This window comes from Crotalus tigris, unplaced genomic scaffold (assembly GCF_016545835.1).
Source record: "Crotalus tigris isolate CLP2741 ecotype Arizona unplaced genomic scaffold, ASM1654583v1 scf7180000017551.9496454, whole genome shotgun sequence".
Taxonomy (NCBI): Eukaryota; Metazoa; Chordata; class Lepidosauria; order Squamata; family Viperidae; genus Crotalus; species Crotalus tigris.
Window position 1 is genome coordinate 1,532,126 of NW_024096469.1, and position 19,924 is coordinate 1,552,049.

General features: G+C 40.1%; 2 protein-coding genes across 2 annotated transcripts; one reads left to right on the forward strand and one right to left on the reverse strand.

Annotated features, from left to right (window-relative positions):
* Window positions 1-230: 230 nt before the first annotated feature.
* Window positions 231-6,171, reverse strand: TRIR (telomerase RNA component interacting RNase). The gene is made up of 3 exons (XM_039343196.1): window positions 5,347-6,171; window positions 2,599-2,676; window positions 231-2,029 (listed from the first exon to the last, which is right to left on the reverse strand). The coding sequence occupies exons 1-3, from the start codon at window positions 5,602-5,604 to the stop codon at window positions 1,922-1,924; spliced, it is 444 nt and encodes a 147-aa protein (XP_039199130.1). The 5' UTR covers window positions 5,605-6,171; the 3' UTR covers window positions 231-1,921.
* Window positions 6,171-19,853, forward strand: GET3 (guided entry of tail-anchored proteins factor 3, ATPase). The gene is made up of 7 exons (XM_039343160.1): window positions 6,171-6,331; window positions 9,342-9,489; window positions 10,779-10,927; window positions 12,349-12,499; window positions 12,861-12,968; window positions 14,899-15,096; window positions 18,884-19,853. Exons 1-7 carry the CDS (start codon window positions 6,171-6,173, stop codon window positions 19,013-19,015), a joined length of 1,047 nt encoding a protein of 348 aa, XP_039199094.1. The 3' UTR covers window positions 19,016-19,853.
* Window positions 19,854-19,924: the final 71 nt, after the last annotated feature.

Genomic DNA, 19,924 nt, shown 5'->3' on the forward strand with positions numbered 1-19,924 from the left:
TTAATGACTGTATAATGTATAAATAATGCCATCCAGAAAAAATATATATGGGAAACATATATCAATAAATATCCACAACAAAATTCTATTATTTAAAAAGCTATTGCTGTATTGGGGATGGTTATTAGTACTCTAATCTGGGCTGTGGAAGTTAAAAGCAATAAAGTAGAAAGCCTGATCAAGCGTATAACAAAGAAGAAAATTGCCATCACTTTACAGGAGACTGGAAATAAAATACCAAACCTTTATTTTTTTTCTGATGTTTTAACAGCAATCTCTCATATTATGAGAGGCAAAAACAGAATTTTTGTTTCGTCTAACCACTCCCTTACCATATTCAGAAGTAGCTCCTACATGCTCATTGTGCATGTGCATGAAAAACCTGTTATGTAATGAGAATTCTTAGTTACACTAAAGAACACTCAGATGTTTTATGTGAAATTCCATCAAAAATGCTTAACCCCAATCTAAAGAAAGCATTGTTCTTCAGATGCATTACACAAAGGCCCAAGATATACTGGAAACCAATGGCCTTTTCGTGGCAGAAACTTATTTAATAGATCTGGTCCAGTGATGTTGATTGAAGAAAAAAATAGACTCAAACAGTGAGATCAATCTCAGTTTGTTTTTCTCCAGAGTACAAATCCATCTTTGTGAATATCGCATTAATAGTGCAGCTCAAAAATCAGCCCAATCTGTTAAAAGGAAATGACACAAACTGGATAACATTTAGAAGTGAAAACTAATTCCAGCACAACAAAAAAAAAAACTTTTCTATGCCAGCCAGAAAACAGAAGAGCTCCTTAGTATTTCCTGACTTAAAATCAATTGCTGGGAATGTACCATAAGCCCTTATATCAAATTGTCATACCCAGTTTCAATGTCATATTAGGTGCTTTCCATTTTAACAGTATTTTATGGAAAGATAAGAAATCAAACTCAGGGTAAGTAAACAAGTGATGAAAGAGCATAGGTCCCATCCATGCAACAAACCATTATCAATACAATGGCTATAGACCCAAGTTCTTTCTTTCAAAGCCAAGGACCTCTGCTCATAACATCTAGGAGTGGGGGCACAGGAGCAGTCGAAAGTTAAAATTATAGTATCTAAAATTAAATTCATTGCAGAGAGCACCTATGGTAATTTTAATGATTCTCTCAAATATGTAATACTTGGTACAAAAACAGACCAGGTGTTTTGCTTCTTAGATAATAGACAGGCACAGGATATCCCCCCAGTATTAAGATTGGAGCATGCATAGGAAAAGGCTAGGAAAAAGCTTAAGCAGCAGCTGGAATTAAATACAAAACTCCATAATTCACTGCAATATGCAGTGAAATTGGAGTAGGGAATGACCAACACAGGCAAAAATGCAGCTACAGAGCTGTCAGATATTAGATGAATCGAGATCCAGATTCATTTGTCTTTCATAGTGAAGAGAGAGGGATTACTTCAAGCTCTGGAATTATTACAGTCTGCAGTACAGATTGACTATTTGCAACCACATTTTAAATTTATCTTCAGCAGTAAGAGGTACTGAATTTGATACAGAGAACTTCTTTGCATGTCCTATAGTAGAAAGTTCAGGTGTTAATGTTAAGCAAAGACTCAATGCTGAAAGTTTATCAGCAAAAGTATGTTTTTGCCTGATGATTCTGGGAAAGAAAAGTTAGACCAATTTCACTATTTAGAGACAGGGCGTTACAAATTAAAAATCTGGCAATTAAGTCAAAGTTCTTAGTTCTCAGAAGAATGGGAAAACAATAAATGAATCAGTGAAGGAGGCTCTAAATTTTCAAATATAAAAGTATGGCAAGTCTCCTGCTGCCATGGCAGCATTCAGTCTTGTGGGACAGCACTAATCCTTTGATATTTTAAATAATTATGTACATCACAGACAGTCCAGGCTGGAGATAAAAGTTATTTCACTAAAGGCCGGGTTTTATCATCATCACTGCACTGGTGGGCTTTGTACTTTTTCACTTCAGCCATATATTTCGCCCATGCATCTCCTTTATTTGTCAAAACCTGTAACAGAAAAAAAGGGAACCAGTTATGGAATAATACACATTTAAACAATTGAACTTAAAAACATTTTTAGGGTACCAGTTCTCATGAACATCAGCCTACATATAAATCTAGGGAAGCCATTCAATTGAAACACAGAGATCGTAATTTTACTGGCGAAGTCAACCACAATACTTACTACATGGATTTTCAATTACCCTGTTTCATTCTAATTTGCTACCCAAGGTGCAGTTAGAACAACAGGATATATATACATTGCTGCTCTGATCTTGTTGGATCTAAATTCATTTTATACACCAAAAATAGGCACAAAATCTTCACTTAAAACAGATTTAGGAAATGAATCCGAAACACTCTTATTACAAATGAACAAGAAAGAAGTCACTATTTTCCCAAGCCCACAAGGACATACCCAGTCGTCAATTTTAAACTAGGGTAGCATGAAGGCAGAACTCGGCTTCATTTTCTAGAATGCTGAAATGGAGACCACTTTCTTCACTGAAACTTTTAGGAAGCTCCATGCTGCCCCTCTTCTCTCAATTTATTATTCCTGATGTATCCCAGCTTACCTCCTCCTCTGTCTTTTGTTTCTTCGCTACCATTCCTGTCTTCAGGGCTAGCTTGCTGCCCCCTCTCCGCTTGCCCACCTGGGTGAAGGGATAGAAGACTGCAACCGTTATACGAGCCTGGGAGCTGCAAGGGGAATGTTGCCCACTATATAACGGTATAGGGAGTCCTTCAATTAGATCATCTTAGCTCGCCATCACACCTGTCAGTCTGTACAGAGCTGCCGAGCGTTACCTACACCGCTGTGCTAGGAGGGTAAAAGGGCACCTTAGCAGTGTTCACCAATACATCTGTACAGTTAAGCCCAAACATTAAAAGACATTAACAAGCAACAAGAAATGGAAGTATTCCAATTTCTTTTCAGGTTTGCTGCCTGGTGGGAAATAGGAACACCATTCTATTTTTACTTTTATTTCCCCTTCAATATAACAATCTGGAATACATTATGTGAAGAGCTTTTATTTCCTCAAAATCACGAAAGCAATAAAGTTAGCAGAATCAATACAACATTAATTCAAAATAAATAATTATTTTTTATGGTCTTGGGAAGTGTGTATGCTAATATAATCTTAGATACAACTGCAAAGGCCTGCTGCATACATTTAAACATGGTATTTCCAATACCATATAAGCATGTATGTGATTCAGTTTTTATGCTGAGAAACAGAATTTTTGATCTTCAGTTGAAGAGGATAATTTAAGATAGAAAATGTCAATTTCAATTAGCAACAAACAAAACAGGGATTCCAATGATCACTTTTAGATGGTACAGCACTGCCTCCCCAGTCCGTTTTTGGAACAATGCCACATGCATTGCAAGTACAAATTGTTTTATATATGGTGATGGAAACATACATGTTGGAAAACAGTTTATACTTAAAAACTTTCACCCAACATTTTAAAGACTGGAAATAAAACATTTTTATTTGTAATGTTTAGGCTACAATGCCTACAGATAACTAGGAGTAAATTCCATTGAACTCAATTAGAATTACAGGTCAATAAATATGGCCAGGATTATCATATTTCATTGTAATGCAGAACAGACTTTATTCCTCATGTTCAGATTTATAATTAATGTTTGATGTTGGATGGATGAAGTCATACTTGCAATATTCCCCAGCCAATGCAAATAAAAATAATTCAGTATATTTCAGACTTATTATATCACATTAACAAAAACAAAAAGATTTCATTTGGGTCCCAAGAGACACACTGATGACTTTAAAACTGTGAATACAAAAAAACAATCTGCTAAGAAACATTTGTTACTACTCACTAGCAACAAATGTGTAAGAGAGCGGGAAGCAATTTCATTGCAAAAACATTTTTATAGAGCAGTGATGGCGAACCTTTTAGAGACTGAGTGCCCAAACTGCAACCCAAAACTGCATCGTTGAGTGCCAGGTGGGTGTGGCCAATTGGGTGGGCGTGGCCCATCGGGTGGGTGTGGCTGCGGTGGTAACAGCAGACTGGGTGGGACTAAAAAGTTCAATCAATTCCAACTTTGCAAGATCTTTTTTTTTCCCATGAGAAGTTGAAATTGACTGAACCTTTTTTTTTTTTTTTTTTTGCACATGGCGGCGGAGGCCTAAAGCAAAAAGGTTTTATAAAGCCCAGCTGAAGGCCTAGGACTGGGGCGACGGCACGCGTGCCCACAGAGAGGGCGCTGAGTGCCGCCTCTGGCACCCATGCCATAGGTTTGCCACCACTGTTATAGAGTTTTAATGCATTCTACTTAATTTACTTGTGCCTTAATAAAGGCTGAATCAGCCTAAAATGAAGTTTTCCAAAAGACAACTAAAAGCAAAGCATATTGTATTATGCACTAGCAGATCAAAGTGTTTCCATCTCTATTGCTTCCATTTTTAAAAAGTATCTGCATGTCAAGAATGGGAGCTTCACGTTCACAAAAGGAAAACTCAGTTGGGACATCTGTTACCAGAGACTATCAAATCAAGATTAGAGTTATGGCATAGAGCAGAGGTCCCCAACCTTTTGGGCACCAGGGACCGGTTCCATGGAGAGAGGGTTTTCCATGGACCGGAGGGGGTGTAGATTTGCAAGCTGCTTGCATCCCACAGACGCAGCTTCACTGGTTTGTGCGGACCGGTGTCTGGCATGTCGCGGACCAGTACCGGTCCACGGACCAGGGGTTGGGGACCCCTGGCATAGAGTAATTATTCGGCCAATATTATGAAGCCCACAAACCTTCCCAGGAAGGAATGGTGTCAAACATTGCATCACAGTCCTGTGAACAACTGTGGGATAAGTTCATTTTCTATTCGTATTTAGGGGGAGAGGAAACTGATATAGTGAGGAACTGGGAGAAATGTATTAAATAGCTACAGGGACCCCCAAAATGCTTAGAAAAAGGGTCCAATATGATGCCTTTCAAAACGGGGAGGGAGGAGGGAGCAAAGAGTAGAGAAGGAAGAAGAAAATGTAACATTGCTCCTGCTAACATCATATTGCTTTAGTAAAAAGTAATCTCTTTTATAGGGGGAGCAGGGATGCAAGTACCGGGGGCGGGCGGGGGGGAGAAAGGGAAGCGTATAGAGAGGCGGCTAAGATGCGGCACCTGGAGAATTACTGCCTGTGAAGCTATTTATTAAAGACCTCCTATTGTTGAGAGAAAGAAAACTGACAAAGGGTGCTGCGCCTCGGTCCTTCGAAGAAGGCCCAGGAAAAAGGAGAAACAAGAAACAAGGGGAAGGAGAGAGAAAAAGGTCAGTGCCCAGATCCCTTACGAAGCTGAGGGCGCTCCCGCTCCGCTTCTTCCCCGGTGGCTCTTGGTCCCCGGGCGGCTCTGGCCGCGGTTCGATCTCTTTCTGTTTCTCGGCCCCGGCGACCGCCGTTTCTGATCCACTCTTTCCTCCCGACCCAGCGGCTTCCTCCATGCGTCGCTTGAACAGCTCAAGAAAGGAACCGTCGTTGGCGAACACGTTCACGCCGCCCGATCCGGCCGCCTCGGAAGCCGGGCCTTCCCCGCCTGGCACCCCGGCCATCTCTCTCGACTCGCTCCCTTGCCCAACCTGCGCGGCCCGGAGAACGACGGGAAACGATTACGAAGCCAGTCTGCCGCAAAGCATGGCGGGAAAGCCTCTGTTAGGTTGGCCGCGCACATCAAAGGGAAATTTTTGCGGACTTGAGGTCTTAGGCGCGCCGATGGCCAAGAATTGACAGCTCCTCTGACCAGTCAAAACAGGCCTTTGCATCACCGATTAAAACGAATCGACTTTTGCCAATCAGAGAAAAGAAGAGGTAGATATTTGAGTCTTCTTCCGCTAAGCTGAGGCCAATCAGGAAAAGAACCTAGCGACCAATCTGGTAAAATGTTAGATAGGAATATACCAGCCATTCAGGTAGGGGTGTTGTTTGTTCTGGCGTCAGATCTGTTTATGACGCCAGTGATTAGAGATGACGGTGTTAAGGATTAAGTTCAAGAGGAGGCCACAGGAGGGAGCGGAGTACCGTTTCTCTCCTGCGTAAATGTTGATACGCCGGTGTTAAAATTAGAGCCTCGCTTTAAAATGGTGTAGCCTAGCATCTTGTCACGTGACTTTGTTCCAAGATGGCAGCGGTGGCGTCTGGGCTGTCGGCTGAAGCGGACGAATTCGAGGACGCGCCTGATGTGGAGCCACTAGAGCCGACGCTGAGCAACATTATCGAGCAGCGGAGCCTGAAGTGGATTTTCGTCGGCGGGAAGGGCGGTGTGGGCAAAACGACTTGCAGGTGAGTCAGGAGGCGTAGGATGGCGGTCGCCGCTTCTCTCTTTTACGCGGAGGGTGGTGGTCGTCTCCTACCTTCCTGAGTTGTTGAAGGGTCAAGATGGAAAAAAGTGCTGCTGAGAATCCCACTTTTTAAATTGCTGCCTCGTATTTAGCTGGCAGAGGAAGCCGGACGGCGGTGAGTGGTGTGGGGACCTTGCAGTAAATGAAAACGTGAAATCCTTGTAGGCGAGAGAGCGGCTGAAGAAACTGGAGGGTTAACGAAGCAAGGGGCTTGAGAATAATATATGCCGGGTAGCAGGGTTGGCGTCATTTCCTCCCAAAAGAGCATTGGCTGCATTTGAAATCAGAAATAAAATTAGGGATTTGAAATTTCTTTTTAAAGTCAAGGTTTAAACTGTTCTTACTTAGGTCTCTGTAAGCTCTGGGTTTCCTTCCTCAATGGCCTTGGATGTTTAGCGGCTCCTGATTGGAAGTTTCTGTTAGAGCAGGTTGAAAATATTTTCTGACATGTATATAAAAGTTTTCAAATTGTAACTTAAAAAATGCCTATTTTTTAAAAAAAAATCCAAGATGGATTAAGTTAAGACCTGGCATTCTCCTTGGTTCTTCATCCATTTGTTGAACTCTGCCAACAGAGTTTTTGTACTTTCAGGGACAAGCGGTGTGATTTGCGGTAGATTTGCTATTGTGGAATATTTCTGTTCCAAGTTGTCTTGGAATCATAAAACAGAATTTGTGAGAGAAAGGTTGAAAGGCATTGGCATGTAGTGTTAGATTTAAATGTGGGTTTTTAATTTGTCTAACTTTACAGCAATAATTTATAATTGTTATATGCTGCACATAAATTATGTACTGTATGGCTCATAGTTGATTATTAAATGTGCTGTTTCTCATAATTAGTTTATCTTGAGATTTGGATGTGATAGGAGATATATGTGATGTTTAGAAGTGAGTTTAAGAGGGCTGTTCTTATCTTAAATGATTAAAGTTGCATTCTTTCAACACTGAAAGTTTTCCAGTGAATTTGGAAAAAGCACTGTTTTGACTTAACATAAGATTACATAAGATTATTTTGCAATATAAAACAAGTGTCCATAGGATAATAATTTATTATTGAAGTCAAAATTCCATCAAAGGTGGAATTCCATCAAACAGATGTTTCACAATTACAATACAGGTAGTCCTTGATTTAATGTTCATTCAAAATTATGATGTCCTTGAAAACAGTAATCCATCCTTGAAGTTATAAGCGTCATACCATCTCCACAGTCATGTGATTATAATTTGGGCACTTTGCAACTGCCTCACATTTATGACAGTTGCAGTGTCTTGTCACATGATCATGATTTGTGACCTTTCTAGCTGTCAGGTGCAGACAACCAAAATGGCTCTGAGGCTTAGCTTTCTTTATTGTTGACTCAATTGTACGTAAGAGTCATGCCAGACTGCCTACTTTCCCCTGGAAAAGCCAGAAATATTTCTTAGTGTCTCACCTCAGATGCTTCCTGAGATCTGTGGAGTCCAAAATGGAATGTTTCTTAACTACCCAAATGGGACTTCCTTCCTTTCAGCTGTTGATTCCACCATATTAGCAGGCTGTAGGGATTATTTAATGATTATGTGATTTGCTTAATGATTGGGGTAAAAATGATCATAAAATCAGGTCTGGTTGCATGATGACTTGCTTGAGACTGTATTGCTTAGTGGCAGAAATTTTGGTCCAATTATAGTTGCAAGTCAAAGACTATCTATTTTGATCTGATAATGCCTAACTGTGTGTTTACTGAGTTAGTCTTGGATACTAATAAATCTTTAAATCTTTTTACAAGGTTAACATACATATGAGGTATGGACACGCTTTTAAATATTTTATTGAAATCTTATTTTCTGCATTTCTTATCTTTCTGATTGGTAAAATTCAAATTGTCTTGTTAAGATTATGACCTTGCAAATTGTAGGTAAATGTATTGAAAACATATACAGGTAGCCTTCGATTTATTTAGTGACTGTTCAAAGTTACAGTGGCACTGAAAAATGTGACTTGTGATTGTTTTCACAGTTAACGACCTTTGCAGCATCCCCATGATCATGTGATCAAAATTCAATTGCTTGCAACTGGTTTATACTTATGACCGTTGCTGTGTCCCAAGACCATGTGATCATCTTTTGCGACCTTCTGAGAAGCAAAGTCAATTTACTTAACAACTACCGTAAATGCCTGCATACAAGGCGACCCGGCGTATAAGACGACCCCCGTCTTTATAGCCGGGCTGCATTCCTAGAACGTCGTCTTATACGCCGGAAACTACCAGTATTTCCGGCGTATAAGACGACTCGGCGTATAAGACGACCCCCGTCTTTGGCGCCGATTTCAGCGCTCGCGGAAGTCGCCTTATACGCCGGCATTTACGGTAGGTTACTAACTTACCAACTGCAGTGATTCACTTAACAACTGTGGCAAGAAAAGTTGTAAAAAACTTAAAAAATATCTCTATTAACAACAGAAATTTTGGGCTCACTTGTAAATTGAGGACTACCTGGATAGCAAAAAAAAATTAATCTCAAATACAAATAGAACAAAATATTGCAGTATTTATATTCTGAACTATAGCACTGTATTATATAGAAACATCCACAACTTTTGTAGCAAAAAAAAAGCTTAAACTCAACTTATATGCATAGTAAAATGTCTCAGATTATTTCAATATATAATCCTATTGCCTCGTTCAAAATCTCAACTGTTTTAGTTCTAAATAAAATAGTTCACAAACATAATATCTATTACAATATTATCTTTTTCTTTCAGATTAGTTTTTTCATTAAAAAAGCATGAAGTAATCACTTGCAATTTGTTTGTTTATGTTTCTATTTAATAAATAGTTTAGATAAATCTTAAAAGTCCTGCATATAGTTCTTCAGTACAGGGAGATCTGAATTTTAGAAGCTTGTCCTGTTTGTTAGTTTGCGTGCGTGTATTAATAACTGCTTCTTGCTTTTATTTTGTGGTCCAGTTGTAGCTTAGCTGTACAGCTCTCCAAAGTACGTGAGAGTGTCCTCATCATCTCTACTGATCCTGCTCATAACATCTCAGATGCCTTTGACCAGAAATTTTCCAAGGTTCCCACCAAAGTACAGGGTTATGATAATCTTTTTGCCATGGTGAGCTGAGAGGATAAATAACTAACCTGTTTTCATATGTTAAAATTGTGCATATGTTGTGTAGAAAGAAAGATCTGGACCAAATTTGTTTTTCCTTAGTTCTTTTATCTTAAATAGTACACTAATACTCAGAAATTATTTGAAGGAAATGCTATTCCAGTTACTTTGTCTCCTTATTAGAAAAGGCTTTTCCTCCTAAAAGTTTTGTAAGTATTTGGGTATTCTCTTAAAAAATGGACTCCCTTATTGCAATTATTAATCACAAAATATTACTCTAGACTGTGTACAATAAGCAATAAAAAGGCATTTAAAATATAAATATCAATGTTAAAAGTAAAGATTAATTAAAACTGAAACATATATGACTCCTATTCAGTCATATGAAACAGGGCACCCCATTGAAATGTTTGACTTTTGCAACATATTTCAGCATATATTTTATCTTTGTTTCAACAATATTGATAAAGGAAATCTATATGTGCACATCTACATTTATTTGTACCTCTGCCTAAAATGAGAATCAGGTTCAAATGATTAGAATATCAATCATATGTTCAAAAAGATAATTTCCAAGTGGAGAAGATTTCAAATAACTGCAGCTTGTTCAGGTCAGTCTAGCCTACAAATTCAGCCTGAGAGCAGAATGCAAGTTGCTGAAAGAAAAGTCTAAGTACCCCAAAGTTTCATCACATGACCTACAGATAGTTTTTGTCACTACATATGTAAAACTGTGTGAGTATCATTAGGAAGAAGCTGCACAAAAAGCTCTTCATGGGAGGTGTGTGAAAAGGAAACCCTTTGCTTTTTAGAAAGAACATTGGGGCAACACTAAATTTTACTTCAGAACCTGTAGACAAAGATCAAGACTTCTGCAACATTGTACTCTGGACAAACAGGGCAAAGATAATTATTTGTCCATAATACTAAGAGACATAATTGGCAGAAACCAAAACCAGCATTTCAACAGAATAACCTGATATTGGCTGTGGTGGAAATGTTGTGCTTGGGGCTGCTTTGCTGCAGCAGAGTTTGGGCAGCTCATTTTTAATTGAATCCAGTGTGAATTCTTCATTGTACCAGAGAGTGCTCGAGGCATGTATTTATGATGGTTGCAATGTTCTGGGGTCATGTGATCACATTTTGCAATCTCCTGACTTGAGGACTAAGTGTAGATTATTTTCATATCGTAAATTTTGTTGTTTCACCTGAAGCATTCACATTGAGTGGCTTAATGATGCAGTTTCTACATGCTGGTGTTGAATTATATTCTGTCTGTAATTTATTATTAGGAGATTGATCCTAGCTTGGGTGTAGCTGAGCTTCCAGATGAATTTTTTGAGGAAGATAACATGCTAAGTATGGGCAAGAAGATGATGCAAGAGGCCATGAGTGCCTTTCCTGGTATCGATGAAGCAATGAGTTATGCTGAAGTGATGAGGTGAGAATTGTGAACTGAAGTATCGGGCTCATCATTCCCCTTCTATGTATTTGAAACTGCACTCTGGAAGCAAAGGCTGAACTTTTTTGCCTGCATTTAGCAATGTAATATGTAATACAGTTTTCTTTAGCAGTAGTCCAATGTGGATGTGGAGTTCTCATTTGTGATGCTAATTTCATTTATGTTACAGACTTATGGCCTGCTATGAATATACAGGGCAAAAAAAAAGTCACTACTATAACTGAAAGGTCATATGTGTTGCAAACTGTGGGTCTGATAATATGTACAGATAATTCTTGCTTATTGACAGTCTTTGGGATTGGGAACTCTTGAGCGATGCTCATAAGATGTTACCTCAAATGACCACATCAGCTTGCAGCAGCAGTTCTAGCAGTCCCATTGATGTCATTTGGTGAATCTTGCATGGTCGCAGTTGTCTTATGATCTAGCCCCTGTTGATTTTGCTTGTCAGAAATTGGCAATGAAGATTGCAAATAACATGGTTGCAGGATGCCACAGTATTATAATTATGACCCAGTTGCCAAGCACCTGAATTGCAGTCAAGCGACCCCAGGGATGTTGTGACAGCCACATCTACACGGACCTGTTGTAAGTACAGGTAGTCCTTGACTTACAACCATTCCTTTAGTGACCCTTTGAAGTTACACAGGCAGCGTAAAAAAAAAAAGCAACTTGACAATCATCCTCACACTTAAAACCATCACAGCATCCCTACAGTCATAAGATAAAAATTCAGGCACTTGGTAACCGGTGTGTATTTATAAAGGTTGCAGCAATTGTCCTGGGGTTATGCGACTACCAACTGATTTTTTTCCCAGCTGGCTTTCGACAAGCAAAGTCAGTGGAGGAAGCTGTATTCGCTTAACGGCTGCATGATCCACTTAACAACCATGGCATAAAAGGTGATAAAATCAGGCACGACTCACTTAGCAACTGCCCTGGTTAGCAATGGAAATGTTGGTTCCCAATTGTGGTTGTACTGTAAGTCATGGACTGCCTGAACCCTCCTTCAGCTCAGAGATAACTTTGAACAGTTGCTGGACTAGCAGACAATAAGCCAGGACCATCTGGATGCTGCAAAATGAACAGAGAACCAATACCATATTTTATATAACACCCAAGAGTCTTTATAAAATACAGCATTGTTTCTTGTATGTATCTTGTGTTTGTCTAGTGACCAGAACTCAAATTGCTAAGATTCTGCTGCAGCCCTTAAAAGAACATGAGGATTATTTCCATTGATGGAATGAAAAACAAAAATTCATATTTATGGATTTCATTCGATTTGTGGGAGAAATATTTGTAATATATTTTAATTGGTGGCCACATCAATAGAAATTAGCAATCTGGGAATACTATTTTGGAGGATGTTGATAGTGTTCTTTCTCTGGCCTGAACAGATTGGTGAAAGGAATGAATTTTTCCGTGGTGGTGTTTGACACAGCGCCCACAGGACACACGTTACGGCTGCTCAATTTCCCAACAATAGTGGAGCGGGGGCTGGGTCGACTGATGCAAATAAAGAACCAGATCAGTCCCTTCATATCCCAGGTAAAAGAGGAGAATCATCAGCAACATAAAAGCATAAGATTTTATTGTTAAAAGTATTATGCTATTATCCGACTTGAATTCTACCCATTCCTGCCTGAACTCCAGTATTATTTTTCCAATACAGTTGTAGGGAACAGTATATAATTATCAGCTTTGGTATGTGACATTGCTTGTATGATGGAGTAGAAGTCAAAATATTCTGCTGGCAGCCAGCAAGATGCAGTAGCAGTAAAGTATATTGATGTGCTTGATCATTCTGCCCTGAGTTGGTTAGCTTATTCAGTTTCTCTTTACTTGCTTTACACTATAATTATGATTTGTCCTCTGTTAACCATCATTGCAACTTTTTGTTCTTCACTAGATGTGTAACATGCTTGGCCTAGGAGACATGAATGCTGACCAGCTGGCTTCCAAACTGGAAGAAACACTTCCTGTCATCCGCTCTGTCAGTGAACAGTTCAAAGATCCAGTAAGTATATGGCAAAAGGAGAGGGAATAGTGAAAATGTATTCTCTAGGCATAAGCAGATCTTAAAGAGATTCACTTCTTCCTGGAAATTGCAGAAACATATTCATTTTAGTGGTAGTGATGGAAGGTAGATGAATTTTCCTGCATCTAGATTCTCAGAACCATTTTTATTTACAAATGTTTCACTAGGTGAAACATTCAGAATGCAGAATATCAGATTTGGAAGGGACCTTGGAGGCCTTCTTGCATTAAAGACAAAATATGTTGGAAGGAATAGAACTTGTGAATATTTCCCCTCCTTTTGGAGAAAAATTGATAATTCTAGTCAAATTTAGAAATGTTCAATTTATGATTATTAGAGAGACACCTGGTGAGATTTACCTTCTTTTGATTTAATTTTTTTTAAATTAGACTTAAGAATTTAAAATAATGTACAATTGGCAAAAAGCAAAAAAAATATTTTGATTTATGAAAGTTTTAAACAGAGACTAAAGATATTTGACATGTTGATTAATTTTGCTGTAAGATTTGAAAAACAAGTATATAATTAAATAACATGCTAGTACAGCAGTTCTCAACCTGTGGGTCGTGACCCCATTTGGGGTCGATCGACCATTTTACGGGGGTCGCCAAACAAGGCGATCCGCCATTTTCCCCCCTCGGGGTGGCGCCGCGCATGGGGGCAGCCCCGTGCATGGGGGTGCCGGTGCGCATGGGCCACCGGCACGGCACGTTTATGTGACAGGGGTCGCCGTCACACAAACGTTGAGAACCACTGTGCTAGTAGAAAATGACTGAAACACAACTAAACCCATGTTAGGAATTGAAGCTTGAAGGTTGCAAATGGACACTAGAGGGAACTAAAGGACCAGGCAGAAAAGAGTTAAAATGGCCAAACAAACTATAATCTTTTGGAGTGAAGTATTAATAGCTAATATCTCAAAAAGTATACAGATGTCAGTGGATAAATTTTTAGAAGATGATAAAAAAAGTAGACATTATGGTGTTTGAAGGCATGGAAGACAACATTGAGATAACCAACATGAGAATACGGAAGACATATCAAAAAAAAGGTCTAGACATGGAATAACTGACAAATTCTGGATAATGTCTCTTTATGGGAATAATAAAATGATGACGATGATGATGATGATAATATAAAGTTGGAAGGGACCTTGCAGGTCATCTAGTCCAACCCCCTGTTCAGGCAGGAAACCCTATACCATTTCAGACAAATGGCTGTCCAGTCTCTTCTTAAAAACTTCCAGTGTTGGAGCATTCACAGCTTCTGGAGGCAGGTTGTTCCACTGGTTAATTGTTCTAACTGTCAGGAAGTTTCTCCTTAGTTCTAGGTTGCTAGATTTATAAAGTTGAATAAAGCTGGTGAAAGATTTGAAAACTTGAATGTCAGAGATTGATGAAAGATCAAATCCTATGATGCCACTGGAATGACTCAAAACGTTAAGATTGTGAAGAGCAAAATCAAGAACTATAAAGTTAGACCATTTGCTCAGGGATAAATTGCTTGTTCAATATTTTTCACTACTCCTAATGGACTTTTTGCTGAACCAGTACTGAAAAGATGACAATTAAGCTATGGGGGAAAGAGTTTTTTATTTGTAATTTTGTTTTTCTTCTGCACCTTCTGAACTTTTCTTTTTTCTTTTAGTTTGCATTAGTTTTTCCTATGTTTATTAAAAGTTCAATAAAACTTAAGAGTACTTAGGAGAATTTTTTTCTGTTCTGTTTCTAGTCTCCAGATTTGATTTCTGGCATTAACTCTTGTTTTCTAAAACATGACATAAGATATAAGAGGGAATGGAGAAAGAGGCAGCATTGACATTGGGTTCTGGGAAGAGCGAGTGAAACAAAACTATACCATGCACTTCTTTTCACATCACTGAAGTAATTATATCTTGTCTATGTTACAGGAACAAACCACTTTCATCTGTGTTTGCATTGCGGAATTCCTATCACTGTATGAAACAGAACGGCTTATCCAGGAGTTGGCCAAATGCAAAATTGATACCCACAATATCATAGTCAATCAATTGGTCTTTCCTGACCCTGACAAGCCTTGCAAGATGTGTGAGGCTCGGCATAAAATCCAGTCTAAATACCTTGACCAGGTACGATTAGAAGCACTGCAAATTTCCTGATAAGCTGGGAACATATTAATATATATCAGGCCTGCATAGTCTTCCAGGCAGCCTTATGTGATAATAAATTTGCTGCCCCTGTGCCAAAAGACACTGCCAAGCACCTCGGTTTTTCTAGGCCAGCACCAGTTCTAATGCTGCTGCTGCTGCTGCTGCTGCTGCTACTTGGCCAGCTGTGGAATCAGCACTCCAGGTATTTCTGTAGCCTGCAGTGATTTTAAATTTGTCAGTGCAGCCCTTTCCCCTCTACAGGTTGTGCAGGCCTGATCTGTATAATAGGAGTTTGCTTTATATTAGAAATGATTGAATAGCCAGAAGTTAGCAATTCTATCTCAGCCTTCAAGGCTTAAGTATCATGCTTTAGTTTAGAACATTCTCAGCATTTGTTTCATAGTGAATGTTTAACCTTTCTGAATGTATATAAAATCCATTTGTCCATTACTTATTATTAGCACTTAAAATTTGACTGATTACAGGTGACTGAAGAGGGCAGAAAATGTTTCAGCTGTTTTTTTCTGGATATAGGATGTCAAGCCCTTCTTTTGTTTTTATATGCCTGTGGAATATGCAGATTTTTCTTTTTTGTAAGACCTTATGCTTATAAATATTTTAGATAATATAAAATATATATAACATAAATATATAAAATAACTAATTTGGATGGTAGGTTTTTGTTATATTTAAATAAGAGTCCAGTTGCCTATATTTGTCAAACTGTTCACCTGTTTCTATTCTTTTTTCCTCAACCTTCTGTCATTTTTCCTAAACCTAGCATCATCATTCTGTAATTTTTCCTTTTTATTCTTTAATTTCTTCACAGTTTTCAAGGAATGTTTTCTATCTCTTTAATCCCAGACCACTTTCCCTTCAAGTGTTTCTCTAATATTTTCTCTCATAATTTCATCCCCCCTTTATATGACTTTTATTTCACTAAATCTTGCTCTGAGGATGACTGATTTCAGATAGAATTTCCTTGAACCAAGCATTTAAAGCCCAGTTTTACTCTGAAAGGTATAATAATCATCTAAACCTCTGGCTGACCTAATAATAATTGATTTGACAGTGCCTGAGGATAGTAGAGTACAGCACAAAGAATTGGGGAAAATCACAAAGTATCAACATCTGTAAATCAAAGTTGAAAGATTATGGCATAAAATGGCTGTGGTAGCCCCAGTGGTATAGCCCAGTGGATGACATACCAAAACATATTGGACAGCACTTAGGAAAGTTGCGCATTGGCAAAATTTCCATCAGTCAATTTCAAAAGGCCACACTGTTTGGATCCACATATATATTACACCGATAATTATGATATTCTAGGTTCTGGGAAGAACTCAGTGTGTATGAAGGCCTAATCAACAAAATAAATAGCAGCTGTTGTGAACAGATAGTAATAATACAAAGAATCATCTGGTTGAATTAGTTGTATGAGTGGAATTGCACTAGGCCAGTGGTTCTCAACCTTCCTAATGCCGCGATCCTTTAATACCCTCATGTTGTGGTGACCCCCAACCCCCCATCCAGCTGGCCGGGAGGGTATCAAAAACTTGACCCCCCCAAAAAAAGGGAAAAAAATGGGACTTACAACAATTTGCTTAGTGACTGTTTGAAGTTATAACAGCACTGAAAAGGTGAATTATGATCATTTTTCACACTTATGATTGTTGCAGCATCCCCAGGGTCATGTGATTTACTTTCGGATACTTGACAACTGATTCATACTTATGAAGTTCACAGTGTCCCAGGGTCATGTGATCAATGGCCAGGGGGCGTGGCCAGCTGATCACTCAGGTTGCAGAGTGCCTGTGGGGGGGAATCTGTGGTTCTCTGGGATGGGACTGGGGTGGGTGCCTGCCTTCTCTCCCTTCTCTCCCTTTGTCCCTTCTTTCCTTCATGTCCTTCTTAGTCTCTTCCTCCTTCCCACCTTCTCCCATTGTCCCTTCCTTTCTTCCTTCCTTTCCTTCACCTCCTGCTTAGTCTCTTCCTTCTTCCCTCCCTCTCTCCCACTGTCCTTTCCTTCCTTCCTTCTTTCTTTCCTTCCCCTCCCTTAGTCTCTTCCTCCTTCCCTCCCTCTCCCATTGTCCCTTACTTCCTTCTTTCCTTCCTTTCCTTCACCTCCTTCTTAGTCTCTTCCTTCCCACCCTCTCCCATTGTTCCTTCCTTCCTTCCTTCCTTCCTTCCCTTCTTCCTTTCCTCTTTGTCCCTTCCTCCCTTCCTTTGTTCCTCCCTTCCTTCCCTCTCTCATTGTTCCTTACTTCCCTCCCTCTTCGTCCCTTCCTTCCTCCCCCCCCCTCCGTGCCCAGGAAAGGACAAGGGGAGGGGGATAGGCTGCCAGCGTGGCTGGGGGCTTTACTGCCAGCAAACCTGCCTGTGCACAGGCAGAAACAGAGGAGAGCTCGCCCAGCTCACTTGCTCAGCTTCGCCAAAGGGCATGCCGCTTGCTAAGTTAGCAGAAGCTCCAGGATCAGCGCCAGGCTACAGCTGATTCGCGCTTCTGCTAAATTAGCAAGCGCATGTTTTCTAACGAGCAGGTTTGCTGGGCAGGAGCCAAGGAGAGCAGCTACAGTTGCAGAAGCGCGGATCAGCTGTAGAGGCTCACCCCGATCCTGGACAAGAGGGAAGGAAGGAAAGACAGAAGGGACAAGGGGGAGAGGGAGGGAAGGAGGGACAAAGAGGGAGGCAAAGGAAAGGAAGGGAGGGAGGGAGGGACAATGGGAGAGGGAGGGAAGGAGGAAGAGACCAAGAGGGAGGGAAGGAAAGGAAGTTCCAGCCAGGAGAGGCTTGCAAGCCTGGCTGCTGAGAAACAGAAGAGCGCAAAGCCAAGGAGAAGAAGGTGGCGGTTTCCTCCCAAAGGGGGCTCCTTTTCTCCACCCCTTCCCTGGGTTTGTGGGGAATTTCTCGTCACCAACGCTGGCAGGTGCTGCTTCGAGCCTGCCGCGAGCTTTCTCGCCCCCTTTGCTTCTCCCCCCCTCCCCCGCTTTCGTGAGGATTGTGGTGCCCTTGGGAAGCCGATTGTGCTTTGAAGCTTAGGAGAGGAGGAAGAGTCCCTTCCTCCTTCCCTCTCTCTTGCGTCAGCTGGCGCAAGTTCGGGGGTCGCCAGCTGACGGGCGCAGGAGTTGGGTGCTGCAGCGGCCTCCCCTTCGCTGACCTGCGTGCACAAGAAGAAGTCAATCCGGTTGCTGCACAATGAGTCTCTGGGGAGGGCGGGGCCTTGCTCTGCGCCTGCGCTCTCTTCATGCGCCCCCTGCAGGGCACATTTGGTAGAGTTTGTGCAGACTGCCGCCAAGCAGCATATTTTCCACAAGCAAGTGAGGTGGAGCGGAGGGGGGAAGGGAGAGAAGGCGGTTGACAAGCCCTGCCTAAGACCATCGGAAATATGTGTTTTCCCATGGTCTTAGGCGACCCCTGTGAAAGGCTTGTGTGACCCCCAAAAGGGTCGCGAGCCACAGGTTGAGAACCGCTGCACTAGGCTAAAAACTTTACTTCCACAGAATAACTTGCACACAAAAAATAATCTGCTATAAAAATTGTAGCAAAGCTCAAATTTAGCATGCTTAATGTATTGAAATGCAAATTATATTTAGAATTTAAACCTATTGAATTAAGATTATAAAGGATATAAAGGATTATAAAGAAACAACAAAGTAAATCTTTCTAATCTAACGGGATAAATTGAAATAGAAAATGCTGTAATTCTTAATCCTGATTTCTAGGTTCTTAGGATTGTTTGACTGTTCCATTTTTTTCTTTTATCCAGATGGAGGACCTTTATGAAGACTTTCATATTGTAAAGTTGCCACTTTTACCCCATGAAGTGCGAGGAGCTGATAAAGTCAATACCTTTTCAAGTCTTCTACTGGAGCCCTATAAACCACCCAGTGCTAAATGAACCCCTATGGACAGACTCCCCCTAATTGCCCTCTCTACCGTTCCATGCCTGCTCTTCCCTATTCTTTTCGTGATGGAATTCCATCTTTTCCATTGACTTCTCATCTGTTGAAATCATACGGCTGACAGTTTTGTAGTGAAGCTAGAAGCAGAATTGGCACTCTCACCTAACTTCTGTTCTAATACACTGATTATGTAACTCCTTGGGACACCTCAAAAGAAACTACAATGTTGAATCCATTCCCTTCCTGGACCAACTACCTAAGTTAAATGTGTGTCACTTTTTTGTTTATTTCTCTGTCACTTGCTTTCTCTTTGGTTCATGTCTCCTGGGATTAATGTCATTCTGACTGAGGTGCCAGTCAGGTACTATGATGATGATACAGAAGCTGTCAGTTCATTTACAACATCAGGGTCATCAGTGCTAATGGGAAGTGTGTAAATAAATTGTAAGAGAAATCAGTGCTTCTTGTCACTCAGACTGTCAGATTGATTTTTATTGGGTATTGTCAGAAGAACTGGAGGCAAAACATGGAAGTTATTTGACAAGGGGATGCTTACTTTAGGGGAATATAAAACCACTGAGCTTAAATTATTTGTTTCCTTAAGGTTACAAAAATATTAATGATGAGGTTGTTTTATCTTTCTTACTGGCTTTCTGACGCTGTAAATCATAAGTGTGAAAAATGGGTTAAAAATGGGGAAGGGAATAGAGGTTTGGAGTTTAACAAATTATAGGTGTTTAAAATATTTGGGTATTTGAACAGGTCATTTTCTAGTCCTCAGTTCCTTCACTCAAAGAAAACTCTTGGTATTAAAATATCAATGTATACACCGTTTATGAAGTTCATATGTGTTTGTGTGCTTGAATATAAAAGGAAAGAGAGCGTAAATTGGAACAAAGCGGTTC